This window comes from Carassius carassius, chromosome 27 (assembly GCF_963082965.1).
Source record: "Carassius carassius chromosome 27, fCarCar2.1, whole genome shotgun sequence".
In the NCBI taxonomy this organism is placed as follows: domain Eukaryota; kingdom Metazoa; phylum Chordata; class Actinopteri; order Cypriniformes; family Cyprinidae; genus Carassius; species Carassius carassius.
In genome coordinates this window covers 13929227-13945375 of record NC_081781.1, presented here as the reverse complement: position 1 = coordinate 13945375, position 16149 = coordinate 13929227, and the positions used below count along the sequence as shown (strand labels likewise).

The window sequence follows — 16149 nt, the reverse complement described above, 5'->3', positions numbered from 1 at the left end:
AGCTTCTACATAAATCCATCTCTCAGTGTGCCACAAAGGCCCAAGAGCCCTTTATTATTTTTTTTACAAGTATGACACTTTTTCAAAATGTCTTTCAAAACTAATGAATCAAGTGACAACAGATGTATAGTGTTTGGGAGCCTTGTTCTTATTTGAAGAGTTTAAGTTTTTTTTTTATTATTTTACATTTTTAACGAGTTTATTTCTACATGGGTCTTTCAGAATCTAAAGTGGACTTTGATAAGGCACAAGGAGAGACAGCACTGACTGCTTGAGTCTCCACATTCTTCAGTTGTTGGACCGTACACAGCTCAGGGGTCTGGACTCTGCTCGTGACAGGCGATGTTGGGCAGCATGGCTCCAGGACCTCTGCTGCTGGTTGTGGGTGTAGATGGGGGGTCTTTCTCACTCTGTGCCCACAGTCGCTGCACCTTTCCTGAAGAATGGAATCGCTGGGCATCTAGCATCTCCAACAAAAGGTCATACAGCGGGACTCGGTTCTTACATTTCATTCGGTATAAGTGCTCCATTCCTTTGTTGCTTTCAAAAAAAGAAAGCAGATATAATGTGCCCTGACTGTAATATAAGCAGTATTTGTTTTGTTTTGAATGGTAGTGTGTATGAAATGTTGTTTGTGTTAATCATCTTATTTGTTCTTTACCTCATGTGTCTGATGTGTGAGAGCAGCAGCAGGAGCTGGGCCTGACGGCGGGACTGTAGCTGCAGCGAGGCACCCGATTTACTGATGCCGTAAATGAAGGCATCAGTGATGTTGTCCAGCATGCACTGCACCATGAAGCTGTCCATCAAGGGCTCCACCGGACTGGAGCAGAATGAAAATGCACCTGACCGGAAAAAAAAAAATAACTAATAACCATACAAGCGTAACACATTAACTGACACCTAAGACATGTTTAGGGTTGTAAGAAATGTATAATAATATGAAAGATTTCGATTTTAACAATTTTTTCCAACAAAGAACCATGAATCAAGGTTTCCACAAAAATATGAAACTATGTATACAGAAAATGTATTTTAAATTGTAACAAAATTTCACAATATTACTGATTTTACTGATCATTGATATACTGATTATGTTTTTTATCAAATAAATGCAGCCTTGCTGAGCTTAAGAGACTTTTGAATGGAAGTGTATATTGAATAAGTAAGAGATTCAAAAATAAAGGATTCTGAAGTGGTTTATGTTGTGGTTTATACTATCTAACAGGTCATGTGTGTTTTTTTACAGTGTATTCTACTGGCTTAGCATAGCGTTAACTGAATAGCTCTGCTAAGTTTTTAATCACATATTGAAGGTTGATGGGAATGTGTGTGTGGGTGGATTAGATCCTACATGACTGACCAGTCAGAATCAAATGTTCCAGGAAGCATTTAATAATATAATATATACCCCTGGAAGCTCCAAAGTGTATTTTATTTCCAAAGTACTCAAATCACTCTCTGTGACTTGCAGACTCACCAGAATTGAGAAGTATGATGGCTTTGAGACATACGAATTCCTCCAGCTTGAGTTTGAGACTACGGAAGCGAGTCACAGTCGCCAAGAGCATATCGAAAATCTCAGCCATCCCTTCGACACATTCTCCTTCATTCCTGTAAAGAGGAAGACCAGCACTTTATGCATGCTGGGATATTGTTTGTACCATTTACTGTGATATGTGCCTTAAAATAGCTGTTTTTCTTTTTTTCTAGTGAAGCTGTAAACATATGCATGAAAGCATGAATATGCTGTTTACTGATTACGTAAAGACTGGACCTCTAATGGACTCTATGTAGATCATCCGTCTTTCATCAGTTCTTATCCTTGCCTCCTTCCCTTCTCTCATTCAGCCATATTATCTTTTCAGTCCCATCCATATTGTTACTCACCCTTTTTTCTTTATCATCCAGGATGCTTTATTAAACCACCAAGCTCATGACTCGTTACTTTTTACGGATGCCGGTTTTGATTAGATTCATATTGCCTTAGTAATGACGCTGTTCTTCAGAAGCCCTTAAAAGAGCCTGTTCCCAACAGGACCTAATTACTATCTACCTGTGACATGGTCTTCTGAAGAGGAGCACTAGGCACTCAGGTATACAGTTCACATCCTTTTTAACAATCTAGTTTTCGTTTCATAATCATTCAATCTCATTTTATTAGGCATGGCCCTCTGCTGGGCCAGATCCCATCTGCAAGGAGACAAAGCCACATGCAACTCAATGTTCTTTATGAAATTGAGGCAAAAAATAAGCACATGCAGAGGGAATGCATCAGGTCAGTATGACATCTCGAAAAGCCCACAATCACCTTCACAGCATCAGTATCAAGTAAGATTGCCTGAGACTAAAATAAAGTTGTGAGTTTCGTTAGAGTATTACAGGTGTCCCCGCAGGTTTCTGTCAAGTGAGGCTAAATGTAATCAAAACAATTTAATGTGTTTTTCAAAGCTTCTCAAAGCATGCTTGCACACTTTTCCATGTCTGACTAGATGAATATATGTGATGGTAACAGTGAGAGTGTGTCATTAAATTGGATTTGTGTCTTATTTGTATTTTTGTTTTTATTATAGCCTCACTAATTGAGTTGTTCCAATATGGATGTATACCAAAAAAGTGGAAATACTTATTTTACAGTGGCCTACAAGAGGACGTGCAGAGCATACAGTACCTATCGAGGATGAGATCCTGAGCAAAGATGAGTTTTCCAGGTGAATGAATAGACCTCCATATGAGGCCGATCATCAACACCTCCAGCCAAGTGCTCTCCAACAACTGAACCTGATCGTGCAGAGAGAGATCCTGGAAGCCTGGAGAGAACACAGACATCATGCTTCACACACTTTAAATTTTTGTTTTTAGAAGAAATTACTACATTTAGTCAGCAAGGATGCATTAAAGTGTTCAGAAGTGACAATAAGGGCATTTATATTGTTCATTTAAATTAAAGGGTTGGTTCTTGAGCACCAAATCAGCATTTAGAATGATTTCTGAAACATCACATTTTAAAATATAGTTAACAGTTCCTTTAAGCTATAGTGATATTTCACAATATTACTGTTCTTACTGTATTTCAATCAAATAAATGCAGCCATCATAAGAGACTCTGAAAAACATTTTTCTTTAAATCAAAATGTTTAAATAGTACTTAATGTTGTGTAGCAAGAACAATTAAATGGTCAAATATAGCTGCAAGCAGCAATTACGGGGCCAAGCACTCCAGCGACAAAATAAGGAGTTAAACATGGCATGGATCATCAGAACAAATGCAATAATAAGTAATAAAAGCCATTTTAGGATGATTGTCATTGAAATGACTGAAAAATCATAAATTCAATCTCTAGTAATATGATTAAATAGCTTATCACTTTTGACCAACAGGTGGCGCTGTAATCAAATCAAATTTGGTGTGTTCTGTGTGAGGTGACAATGGCAGACACAAAGTTTGTTTTCATTATGTAAAAGCTTCGCAAAGATATAGCTTCAGACTCATTTTGTCTTTTGTCAGCACAGTCTGACTAGATTTTGGTGAAAATCGGACCAAAAGAGGAGTAAGAAAAAGTAGTTTTTTTTTTACATAAATCAAAATGGCCGACAAGAAGTTCAGATTTTCTAAGCAAAAATTGGTATGTATGTTGTCGGCATAACCCAAGGAATATTTTGAGACAAGTTTCATTACAATAGCCTAATGCATTCAGAAATTAGCATTTTTGGAAATTTCATAATTAAAGGTTAATGAATGGTTTATTACTCTTGGCCAATAGCTTGGTCTGAAAATGATCTAAGCCAAATTTGATGAAAATCGGACCAACAATCTATGAGGAGTTCGAAAAAGTAGGTTGTCAACATGAATCAAAATGGAGTACAGGAAGTTGGTAATATTGGTAAAATCGGTATCGTTCTTCTCTTCGTGATCCAAGGAATATATCAACATCAGTCTGATTACAATAGGTTAAAGTAAGCAAAAGTTATTAGTATTTTTCTAAATTTCATTATAACTTTTGCTGCCCCCAAACTCTTTGAGTACCATGAGGGTATAGAGCCGAAGTCAAATCAGTTTCGTAACGATATGCTAATGCGTTTGTAAAATACAGCATTTTAGAACATAATTCAAAATGGCCGATGCCCAAAAAGTCTGACATGGGAAAATTATGCACTGAATCAGAAGAGACCAGTCTTGTGATTTTTGGCCAAAGCATTCAGAAGTTATGAGCAATAAATATTTCATATCTCCTGACCACTAGGGGCAGAGCATCGAAACACTGCAGGTAGTCTCAAGTCATGCTTGTTATAACACACACAAGTTTGGTCTTGTTAAGTTTGACGTCACATAGCAACGCTTCCATGTCCTAACGCTCTATCAGTTACCATGAGAAAACAACAAAAGGTGCTAATATAAACTCACAATGTGATAGAATACTAGCGAAAAAAGTTATAATCTTAACCTTTAACTCCATACCGATGTCCCAGATAGGCAGACAATGAAAATATAAATATCAAAAAATATATATAAAAAATTATTTGTGTTTGGAACGCTGTGAGCACGGAGACTGTAGTGTATACCGTAAGTTTGAAAGCGTTTAGCTTAAATTATTAATATGAATAAACAGTGCTCATAAACGGCTGCTGAGGTCATATTCTACAGTGAAGCGAGTTAAGGCTTGGACCCAGAAACAGCGCTTCTTACATCATCACTTAACAACCAAATAGGCCAAACCGCTGCAGAGATATAGCCTCACATCTACTTTTGCATGCTTTTCGTAGAATTTGTTCACGTGCTATTCAGAAACAGTATGACTAATCAACTTGAATTTCATAACTTTTTGCCAGCGTGGTCTGAAGATGATCTGGTTAAATTTTTGTGACAATCAGTTCAACGACCTATGGAAGGCATTTTCTGCCAAATTTAAATAAATAAATGAAATGATTAAAATTAAAATTAAAACCAGATTAACTATTTCATTACAGAAAACTGTACGCAAAATATGTGACAAAATTGAGAATGAAATTAAATGATTTCATTTTCACGGTGACATACCTGTCAAATTGAAAAATAAAATGCAATTGCTGATTTCACATTTCATTTTCAATACAGTTTCGAGGCAAGACTGCCAATATTAAAATGAAAAGCAAACGTGAAAAAGAAACTACACATACAGTTTTTACAAAGCTCTTTATTAACGCTCACGCAATAATAGTGACACAATTCAAATTTAAATGTAAATTTTACTTGTCATTTTAATTCCTCTTTTATTTCACTGTTTTCATTTTCGTTTTCATTTTCAAAGACAACCTGCATGCAAATTATATGTTAATGAGTGGGTGTGGCTTATTCAAATAACGGTGCTAGAGACAATCGTCGAAGTCTCGTGTGCATGAGTTGAATGGTGGTTGAAACAATGTGTGAAACGACATTAAAATGTGAATATATTGTAATCGAGACATGGCGAATCTGTTAGTGAGCTTTTGCGGGAAGCTGCTGCAGCATTAGAACGTGGAAGAAACAACCAGCCTGACCAGCATGCGTCAAACCCTCGACCCACTGCAGTGTCCAAGTGTATCCAAGATTAGGGGTGCTCCGATCACGATCTGCCGATCGTTAATGCGCATCTCATCAGTAAAGCCGGTCCTCTAATCAGCGGTTAATTCCATCAGGTGCGTGATTTCACATAGAGCCGCTGTTACTACACAGAGCCGTTGTTAACTAAGAAGATGCGCCAATAAACGCTGAAAATGAACGTGGATTTGCGCATCTTCTCAGTTAACAATGGCTCTGTGTAGTAACAGCTGCTCTATGTGAAATCACGCACCTGATGGAATTAACCGCTGATTAGAGAACCGGCTTTACTGACGAGATGCGCATTAACGATCGGCCGATCGTGATCGGAGCACCCCTATTCAAGATAGATTCAACTCGTAGCAAAATGAAGTCATTATCAACCGAAATGTTTGCTAACTGGTTTAATTCTGCTGCTATACTGGCCATAACCGCCATTATAGCTCCTCCACGTAACAACGTAATTGAGCCACACCCACTCATTAACATATAATTTGCATGCAGGTTGTTTTTGAAAATGAAAATGAAAACAGTGAAATAAAAGAGGAATTAAAATGACAAGTAAAATTTACATTTAAATTTGAATTGTGTCACTATTATTGCGTGAGCGTTAATAAAGAGCTTTGTTAAAACTGTATGTGTAGTTTCTTTTTCACGTTTGGCTTTTCATTTTAATATTGGCAGTCTTGCCTCGAGACTCTATTGAAAATGAAATGTGAAATCACCAATTGCATTTTATTTTTCAATTTGACAGGTATGTCACCGTGAAAATGAAATCATTTAATTTCATTCTCAATTTTGTCACATATTTTGTGTACAGTTTTCTGTAATGAAATCGTTAATCTGGTTTTAATTTTAATCATTTCATTTATTTATTTAAATTTGGCAGAAAATGCCTTCCATAACGACCTAGGATGAGTTTTTACAAACAATTGAAAATAGCGAAAAAACTAAACCTTACAGCTTTTGAATTTTGGTGTCCTTTCAACTCTGTATGAGCCAAGGTATCAAAGGAAATAAATATTAAAATTTTGTGGCTTATGGTTCAAAAGTTATTTGCATATAATTTTTTAATGTTTGGACAAGTGGTGGTGCTAAAGAGTTTGAGTTAGAGACTCCAAATTTGCCATAGTAACTTTTCTCGCTGTCCTCTATCAGTGTACCAAACTTTCCCGCAAGCGGTTCTTTGGGCGGCCATAGACTTGCGGTGGGAACAAAAATCCAATGTCCAATCACGCTAATGGATACAATTATGTTTGGTGCTTGGCCCCCAAATAGACTTAGACTTTTTCTGAAATACAATAACAGTGGCATCTGCAAAATGATTCTGTGTTCTGGGCAGCTGTTCTGTGGTTATTACTCATATTGATGTAATACGGGTGGTTGCTATGCAGTTAATTAATTGGCTCTATAATATTCTGGTCCCTAGATATGGTTTAGGACACTTGTTCGATGTGAATGTATGGGCTTTTTTTTCCCACCTATTCCCAGAATTAAGCTGCATGATTTGAGGTAGCCTGTCATTCAAGTCTGTAGCACAAGGATGGGTTGCAAATTACATTTAATACTAGTACTATTAGTAAAATGATTCACCAATTCAGCATATTTCTTGCTTATAATTGAAAAGATCTTCCTCTGTGATGTATAAGAGTGTTAGAAGAGTGATGATTTCCAGCTTCCGGTAAATAATTATGGAACCTGAAATTTTAATAGGTTGTAACCCATATGTAACAAAATTTAAGTTTTATCCACTGTTTCTCATGTGTTCAATTGTTTCCTTCTCTGAGGAGGGTTAATTAAGACATCTAAACATCAGATACTGTATAATGGCTCCCTTAAAACTCCTGGCAGGTCTTTTAATGTGTGCAAACTCAGCTGGAGGCCAAATCAAGCTGAAACACTTTAATAACACCCAAGATGGGTGTTTACCTTCACGCCTGTGACCCTGTCATTTGAATCTCTGCCACCTGTGCTGTCAAAACCTGCTGCCATGGTTACAAAAACTGGCAAGGCTGTCACCAGGGGTTCTGTTGCCTTCTGATTTAAAACCCCCTCCATCATTAAAGCAACTTCAATTGATTTTTGAAAGGGTTTTACCTGGTACTTTCTTAGCCCAGGCAATCATGTGGACGAGTTCTTTGTCAGCCATGTTTGTGAGCAGGGACATCATGGTGATCTCGGTGTATGGGCGGCTGTGTTTCTGTCGTGAGCAGACAGCTGGCGGCTCTGCCCCCAGAAGCAACACCAGCACCTGGTCAGGAGGCATGCATAAAGTGCTGACCACACCATTGCTGCTACTCTTCCTCCTGTCCTGCGGAGGAGCTGTTCTCAGACTGGTGCGGTTTGACTGTTCACTGTAGCTCTTGACACGATCTTCATTACCGCTCCTCCTCCTGTCACGCCTGATAGCACGGCCTCCGCGCTCCTTACGAATACCTGCAATGGAAAACATGCATGTTATTACATTTATTATATCCTATTTTCAAACTATTTGACAACAGAGAAAAATTAAAGACATGTGAACACCCTAGTAAAAAAGTTATATATTTAAAATAAATTTGATTTCATATTAAGTATAGATCAAATCTATTAACATATTTACTGACAAATCACTTCAGACTTCCTGATTAAAAATTATAATTACATTGTGCACAATGCATATTTTTTATATTAAGCCTAAAATGTTTTAATGTCACTATTGATGAGGATTGTATGGTCTTCAGTGTATCTTTAGTTGGACTTCTGTGTATATATATATATGTATGTATATGTATGTATATTCGGTTTTTCCAATTAATGCAATATTTAGGTTAAAAATAGAGCAAAAGTATTTCAAATCCATTGAATTGAGGCAGATTTGTTCCACCTTGTAGAAAAAATAATGAAAATGACCTGTAATACCGTGATGTAGCAATTAGATGCCCATATAGCCATATAGTGCTGTGTATTCCATACTTACTGAGCAGTGTTTTCAGGCACAGTTTTCATTGTTCATTGCTGTGCAATTTTGTCTGCATTGTGGCTGATTTATAGATTGTACACACAAAAACATCTTTGTATTTTCATATTTTTCCCATTAATTTCCTAAAATTACTGAACAACACAGGTTAAGTGCATTAAGTACAAAATTAGTTGTTCCAATGTAGCAGACTTCAAGTATAGCCTACCACTTTAGAATACTAAAAGTACAACTGCAGGTAATTCATTGTATGTAATTCATTTTTCACTAGGGCAAGCTTGTCATTGTTTTGCACTATTCAGAATTAAAAAGAGAATCTTTAAAATTTAATTTCAATTAAACTAACAGGAAGCAGCACTGTATTTCAAATTGGAGTAGAATAAAAATGGTATGAAATTAAAAAACATTTACATAAATTCAATTAAATATATTTTTTAAGTATTTGTTTACAGTGTGAATTATTTCTGTATTTCAAACGATGGGTCTTTTTTCTTCTTCTTTTTTTTCAGTGTGAATTATCCCTAACCAGTTAACATGGAAAAGCTACTTTCAGTTTCAAGTTTATTTATTATATGTACAATGTCAGTGACAATTTGCAAATTGAAATACTTAGGTTGAGGCTCAGGCATTCTACATTAGTGTAATACAATATAAGTACAATATAATACAAAATAAAACAATGTAGTCCTGTAATATGTGCAGTATGTTTTAAAGTGCATATGCTCTTTGTAAAGGAAAATAATCATCATGAGGTATACGTGTCTGTATACATATTTGTAAGAAGACATATTATGTAACATAATTAAAGAAATTAACAAACATTAACCAAGATGGAAAAGGTTTAATAAATAAAATGGTATATAATAAGTAATAGTACATAAAGTAATCTAACACTGTTGTGGCCAGTTCCATTCAAATGTACACATATTAATTGAAAGGCAGTCCATTATTAAATTCTTAATGTTACGCAACCCTAGACAGAAGTAGGGGAAACTCTACTCTAGATGCTGCTTTAAATGTGGGAGATCATGACAGATGCATGTGAGACATAAAGAGAGAGAAATCTTTTATGTACCTCCTTTCATCATGCCTACTTCATAACACTTGCGTAGTCTGCATGCCTGGCAGCTCTTCCTGCGGTTTCTATCAATAGTGCACTGGTTGGTTGCTGGACAAACATAGTCATTGTGACCTAGAGGCAGAAAAATAAAGTAGGGCTTGTTTTTGATCATTGTTTTACCTTTGAATTCTTGCTTAAACAGTAAAGTTCTTCTTTAAGATCAGCTTTCAGAGATGTTTTCTTTTTTTCAGCTTGTATTAACGATATGTAAATACTGTTCTGTAAGAAGCAACAAAGAGTGCAGTGTAGCGCATCAACGGCTTTGGAGCTGACTAAGTGCTGAGAGCAGGTACATGCTGTTCCAGCGCTCCAGATGAAATTTTAAATTAGATGATGGTGTCTCAGCCTGAAATGTCACAGACCTACACAAAAACACATACACACTGACATCCAAACCACTGTTTAAAACCACGAACATAATCATAATGCCATATTCTACAACAGAGAATCCAAAACACATGAAAATTTGGATGTGATCAAGATGATGGTTGAAAACACATTTTAGGTAAATAAGCTTTTTTGTGTGCCCGCCCAACACAAATGACCTGGAAACTGTAGCAGTATTCAGCAATAAAAAAAATTCTGATGGGCAAGTTATTTTAATATGTATTTTTATGTAGTTTGTATTACATGTGCAGTTTATATGAATTTTTTTTTTTATCAAAGACTGTGAATATAGGGGTCTGAATTGTAACTAATGTTTTATTGCTGGCATTGTATTATATTAAAACAACTGTATATATATATATATATATATATATATATATATATATATATACATACACACATATATATATATATATATATATATATATATATATATATATATACATACACACATATATATATATATATATATATATATATATATATATATATATATATATATATATATATATATATAAAAGCAACTTAAATTATACATATAGGTGACTTAAAAAAAATCCTTTATGAAACCCATATCCAAAATGTATTTATATGCTCCTCTCTCTGCCTTCCTGTCCTGATAGTCTTTCTCTCCTAAACATCTTGGCTGTCTATCATTCTACACTCTCTTACTGTAATTCCCCTCACACTGAGTGTCCTAAAACCTATTTGTCTGGTGCACACTTACAGTCATTTTCCTTCAGTTTTCTGCTCGGTTTCCCTCACCAGAATGGCAGTTAAAGCCAGCAGCAGTTACCTGCCCCAGGAAAGAGCTCATCAGGAGCTTGCATGTCAAGGTCAAGCTCAAAACATCTACCCAGCCTCTCATTTCACCAAACCAACCCAGATCTACACCCCCTTCCAACGCAATACAGAACTGCAAATAAGGTGCGAGAAGAAACAGCTGTGTGCTTCCATTGTACATATCAGGCAGCCTCTCATCAAATCTAGCACATGGGAGAATGATTTTCACCTTTTTCTATCAGCTTTAAAAGGAAGGACAGTAGGGAACATGCAAGGATGATTATCTGTGGCATACATTCACAAGGCCTTGACTTGAAAATTACTATTAGAAAGTCAAGGAAAATCAAATTATTATTATTATTTTTATTATTATTATTAATATTTATTTTTATATAATTGTATATAATTGATGAACGCTGATAATTATTTTATCGCGCGTTAAAGCAGTTTTTTATTATTATGAAAGTCCTGCTCACTGGCTCTGAATACACATACAGACAAATCATGGGTCACAGGAGGGGATGCTCCCGATCAGATTATTTGGACTAAGCATTAACATTCACAAACCACTGACCACTTTTATTTTTAACAGAAAAGAATGCAACAAGCTCGTAACATGACTTTGTAAGTTGGAAATAGGAAGTTTCCGATAGCATGTGAAGACAGGAGAGAAGCTCTCTCACTCAACACAGTGGAGTGAATCATTTTGTTAACTTTGTGGTTCATTATTTTGAGTCGTATAGGACGCGGTAACACACGTCCCTCTCACAATATATTGTTTACAGATCAGAAATATTCATGATATCATGCAGCACGTATCAGAAGATCTGCGCTCTGGCAAGGTTGGCGCTCACACTCACTGATCTATATATAACTGAACTGCGCTCTGGCCCACCTCTTCCAACCGAGCCAGGGTTTGCTAAACGGAGCGATCACATTAGTCAAACGAACCAGGCTTTGGGGGTCAAACATGCTCCGGCTAGGTTAAGATTGCCTAGTGTAAGCACACCCTAATTATTCTCCCACATCCCGCAAATATGAGTCTCTACCCGCCCATCAAGTGTTGCCCCCTGCACTCTGCTGCGATGGGATCATGCGATGGATCATGCAGGTCTCTAATAGGAAGGTGTCTGTTATAGCTTAGATACTTGTTTTTCTATAAAAAACTATAAAATATTTTCTATAAAACATTAATGTCCTGACAGTGACAAATGGCTTGTTTTATATTTAATTACATTAATGTTATAAGTTGATATTTAGGCTACAAGAAATATTTTAACTGCTACTATTTAAAAGGAACACTGCTGTTTTTTTTAAGTGTTTGCAAACCAGATGTTATTACACTTTTGTTCATATAGCAGTAGGCCTACTTTTAATGAAAAAAAGTGCATAATACACTTTATAGTACTTTTGAATCCATTATTAGTCTAATAGTTTTGTGCATAATGCGATTAATTGCAATTAATCGCAGACAATGATGCGATTAATCGCTATTTGAAAAAAATAGTTTAAAAACAAAACTTCATAGAATCATAGTCACGCTGATATTCAGAACAGCAAGACTGTGCGTGTAACAGACTGTTACCTTGAATGCTTCTCTTGAAGAAAGCTTTGCATCCCTCACAGGACCACACTCCATAATGATAGCCGGACGCATAGTCACTGCACACTGCACAGAAGCGCGTCTCCTTCTCAGAATCAAACCCTCCTGCAGCTCTTGATCCGGAGAACAGCTCCTGTCTGTCGGTGGCACTGCACAGCTCCTCACACAAACCAACACCCGCCTGCTGAGAACACACAACACTGGACCTACAGACAGAAAAAGGGAAGATGTCAAGATAGAGTGGATGATGATAGAAACCAGGATAACTCACCACAGCAGAGAAACTGACTGATGTGTTGTAATTCATGCTTTTTGCAGTAGCTATTCAAATTCTGACCTTTGTCTTGATAGTTATTAGTTATTAGTTGATAGTTATTTCTATATTATTGTAGATGATATTAAATGTATTCTATTTTATCTAAATATGTTAAAAATTGAACAATAAAATGTAAAATCATTTAGGTTTAAAGTGGCATGTCAATTTATGCCACACAACATGATTTATTAAATGTATAAGAGCTATTTAAGATGAACTTCAAATGAGCATATAAATGTTAAAATAAATGGCAGATATGGGAAATAATAATAAAAATAAAAGGTACCATATGGTACCATAAAACTGAGCATTCCTATAAATAATTAAATATAAATTATAGACCATGTATATATCTTTAGATACAAATTTGTAATATCCAAGGAGAATATGTACGTGACTGCGAACAGGGGACAAGTGTGACCATCCCCATTTCCTTTTGACCTCTTGTTCCAGTGTTTGTAAATATTTATTTTATCTTTAATTCTGATGTCCAACAGATTTATTGCATAAACTCAAAAATGAACTGCAGTGCTGTCCAATGTCATCAGATGACAACTGGGGTCCCCAAGCAACCTAAAGCAGTGGATGAATTCATATTCTCATCTGTCAAATGTAAAACAAATTTAAACATTAGACTTTACTAATAATACTTTATTCAACACATGCTTTATTTTTGTAATCCATTAACTGTACCAGATCGCCTTCCAGTTCTTCTGAGAGTAAAGAAAAGTACTCCCTGTGTGTTCAGACAGTATGTTGTTTTCACTAATTGTACTTTCCTCAAGGACTAGAGAAAGAATTTGATCAAAGGCTCTGCAAATGTTAAAAATCCTAACCTTCTTTCCAAGAAGTCAAGAAATCATAATAATTAACAGCACACACCGAGAACATAAAATAACAAATAAATAAACCATAATTAGTCAGACAGCACTCAACATGTCCTGCAGGAGGGTAAAAAGTGTAAACCACTGTAATATGAAATAATAATCGTTCTTCAATTAAAAAAGAAAACAAATGCCATCAAGACCATCTAGCATTAAATGTTGGTCATACACAACCTTCAAAAATATAGCCATAACCCATTAGGCACATTAAACAGATGTTTACTCAAGAAAAACATATTATTGTAAATAATTGTAAAAAAAATTACTAATTTTGTAAAACTAAAAATAATTAAAAAATTGTTAAAATGTTCAAGTGTGGGCTAATAATGTTACTCAAGTAGGTGTTGTTTGTAAAAATGAACCTTGGTAAGCAGGTATCCAAGCAAGATTTGAGTGCTAAACTAAACAGTACGCCTCGATGAATCAGAAGTCTGGTGGAAATGACCTCCAGAACCACCTCATCTGATTAACTGGACACCTGGCAATATGTTCCTGTCTGTTTTATAATCTTAAATATCTTATATAGTTTTTCTTTGTATTATATTTAACCGGTTTAAACTTTATTTATAAGTTTAACCAAGATTTCACCATGAAAATGGCAATAGAAACTTAATGTTAAGAGACAAAACATTGAGATTTTCAATGTCTATAAAATGTCTTAACACCAATATATCTCTTAAAGTTGTGTGTAATAAATTCATGACCTTGTAAATTGTTCATTCAGAACTTGTTTGAATTCTTCACCTACAAAAGTGTCCATGAGCACTACCAAACATGAGCACTGCCAAAGCTCGTATTTAAAGCTGAACTGACCTGTAGACGGTGCTAGAAGGGCTGTCCAGGTAATAGGACACCTGGTGGGTCGAGTGGTGTCCCCCATGATGGTTCAGGTACGGGGACAGCTGAGGGCTGGAGGGTGCAAACATGAGAGGGCTGCCGGGTCCGGTGCCTAAGGTCTGCAGATGTTCTTCAGCAGGGGGTGCGTGGGGGTCCGGGGGAGCTGGGTAGTATCCGAACGAGGCAGGCTCGGTGGGTGACGAGGTGCCGAAGGTCTCTGTGAGGTTTGGGAAATCATAGGCTTCATCAAGATAATTGACAGAGGAACTGATCCCCCCCGTGCTGTGCTCCTCCTTAGGGTACATAGGTGAGAGTTTGTGGGCAGTGGGTGGTGAGGAAAGTCCCTCCAGGTCTTCTCTCTCCGGGCTCGGGCTGGTCCTGCGTCGCTGCCTGGCACCAGAAGCCTCTCCGCTGGTCTGCCCTCCAGACATCACCATGGAAACACACACGCAGCCAGCATGACTTAAGGTACTATCTGTTCATAAGCAACCACTAAAAGACCGTTTTTGTCTTCTTTTCTTTTTTCTCTTTTTTTTACCTCCCACCGTCTTTCTCAAACTCTCTCCCCCTTGTTCTGTTTGCTTCCGCCCTGTGTTCTGCCTACTCCTCCTAAAAAATAAAAATACCTTCCTCTTTCCTCCAGTCCGCCTTGAGCTGAAAGGACAAAGTGTGATGTTTTTCTAAGATAGGTGAGGCTGCTTTTCCATCTCTTTCTTTTTTCAGTATCTAAAACTACTATTCTAACAAAAATTCCTTATTGTAGCCTGAAATATTACATTTAAGGAAGGATCAAATTCGAGCAACTGTACAAGATGTCAAGTCTGATGTGCAGTGCTTTTCTATAAATCAGGAAAGAGATGACAGGAAACTCAACTGAACTACTAATAATAGAAATAAGTGCTTGATTATAAACCACTAGAGCAATAGACACATGGAATATTGTTTTCTATGTAAATTGTTATTAACTCCTTTATGTAGGCCTTACCAAAATTCAAACCAGTCCTCTGATTTATAAGTTTAGTCCCCTCACAAGTAGCTGGGTGAATCCCCTCGCTGATGTATCTCTGACTACATGTGTTCTTGCTTTCACTGTCTGTGGCTCTGAAAAAAAAAGAGGAGGTAAACAAATTAAAGACAGCCAGGTCGATACCGGCGGTCACTCTTCAGAGCAGGTCATGGCAACCAGGTAAACAAGAGATAGGAGGTCACCGCCTGATTCACCTGCCAAAACCTTTGGATTTTACAGGTGATGTGTTTTAAAACCACTTCACATGCTGTCCCCATCGGAAATTATGCTTCAGAGAATTGATTACATTTGTTGAAGGAATTTTGCAAAAGGTTACATAAGGGAATTAAATATTGTTCAGCTCACAAGGGACAAACAAGTCTGTTTGATCATAATCATTTTTCTGTACTGGCAGCTATTTAAAGCTGAAATGGAAAGTGTGTAGGTGTCTGTGCTCTTCAGTTAAATGTTGCGTTGGAAGCTTGATTAATTGAGTTTGGATTTCCTTTTTAAAAAAAGGAACATTATTAGTATTTTTTTTACTGATTTAGTAATACTGTCTAACTGTATGCTAAAATATACACTAATGCATAAATAAATTATTTTAACTGAGAGGTGCATAAAGGGTGCATAAATTGTTCAGTAAAGTTACAAAGATTTCTTCAGACATACGTTTAAACATAAAAGAACCCTGGGG

At 36.4% G+C, this 16149-nt stretch overlaps 1 protein-coding gene across 1 annotated transcript; it reads right to left on the bottom strand.

Annotated features, from left to right (window-relative positions):
- Window positions 1–22: 22 nt before the first annotated feature.
- On the bottom strand, window positions 23–15555 carry esr1 (estrogen receptor 1). Its single transcript, XM_059512841.1, is given in 10 exon segments — window positions 23–540; window positions 662–845; window positions 1481–1614; window positions 2672–2810; window positions 7655–7993; window positions 9592–9708; window positions 12392–12615; window positions 14423–14882; window positions 14885–15100; window positions 15432–15555. Coding segments are annotated over 9 exon segments (1848 nt in total). The 5' UTR covers window positions 14907–15100; window positions 15432–15555; the 3' UTR covers window positions 23–311.
- Window positions 15556–16149: the final 594 nt, after the last annotated feature.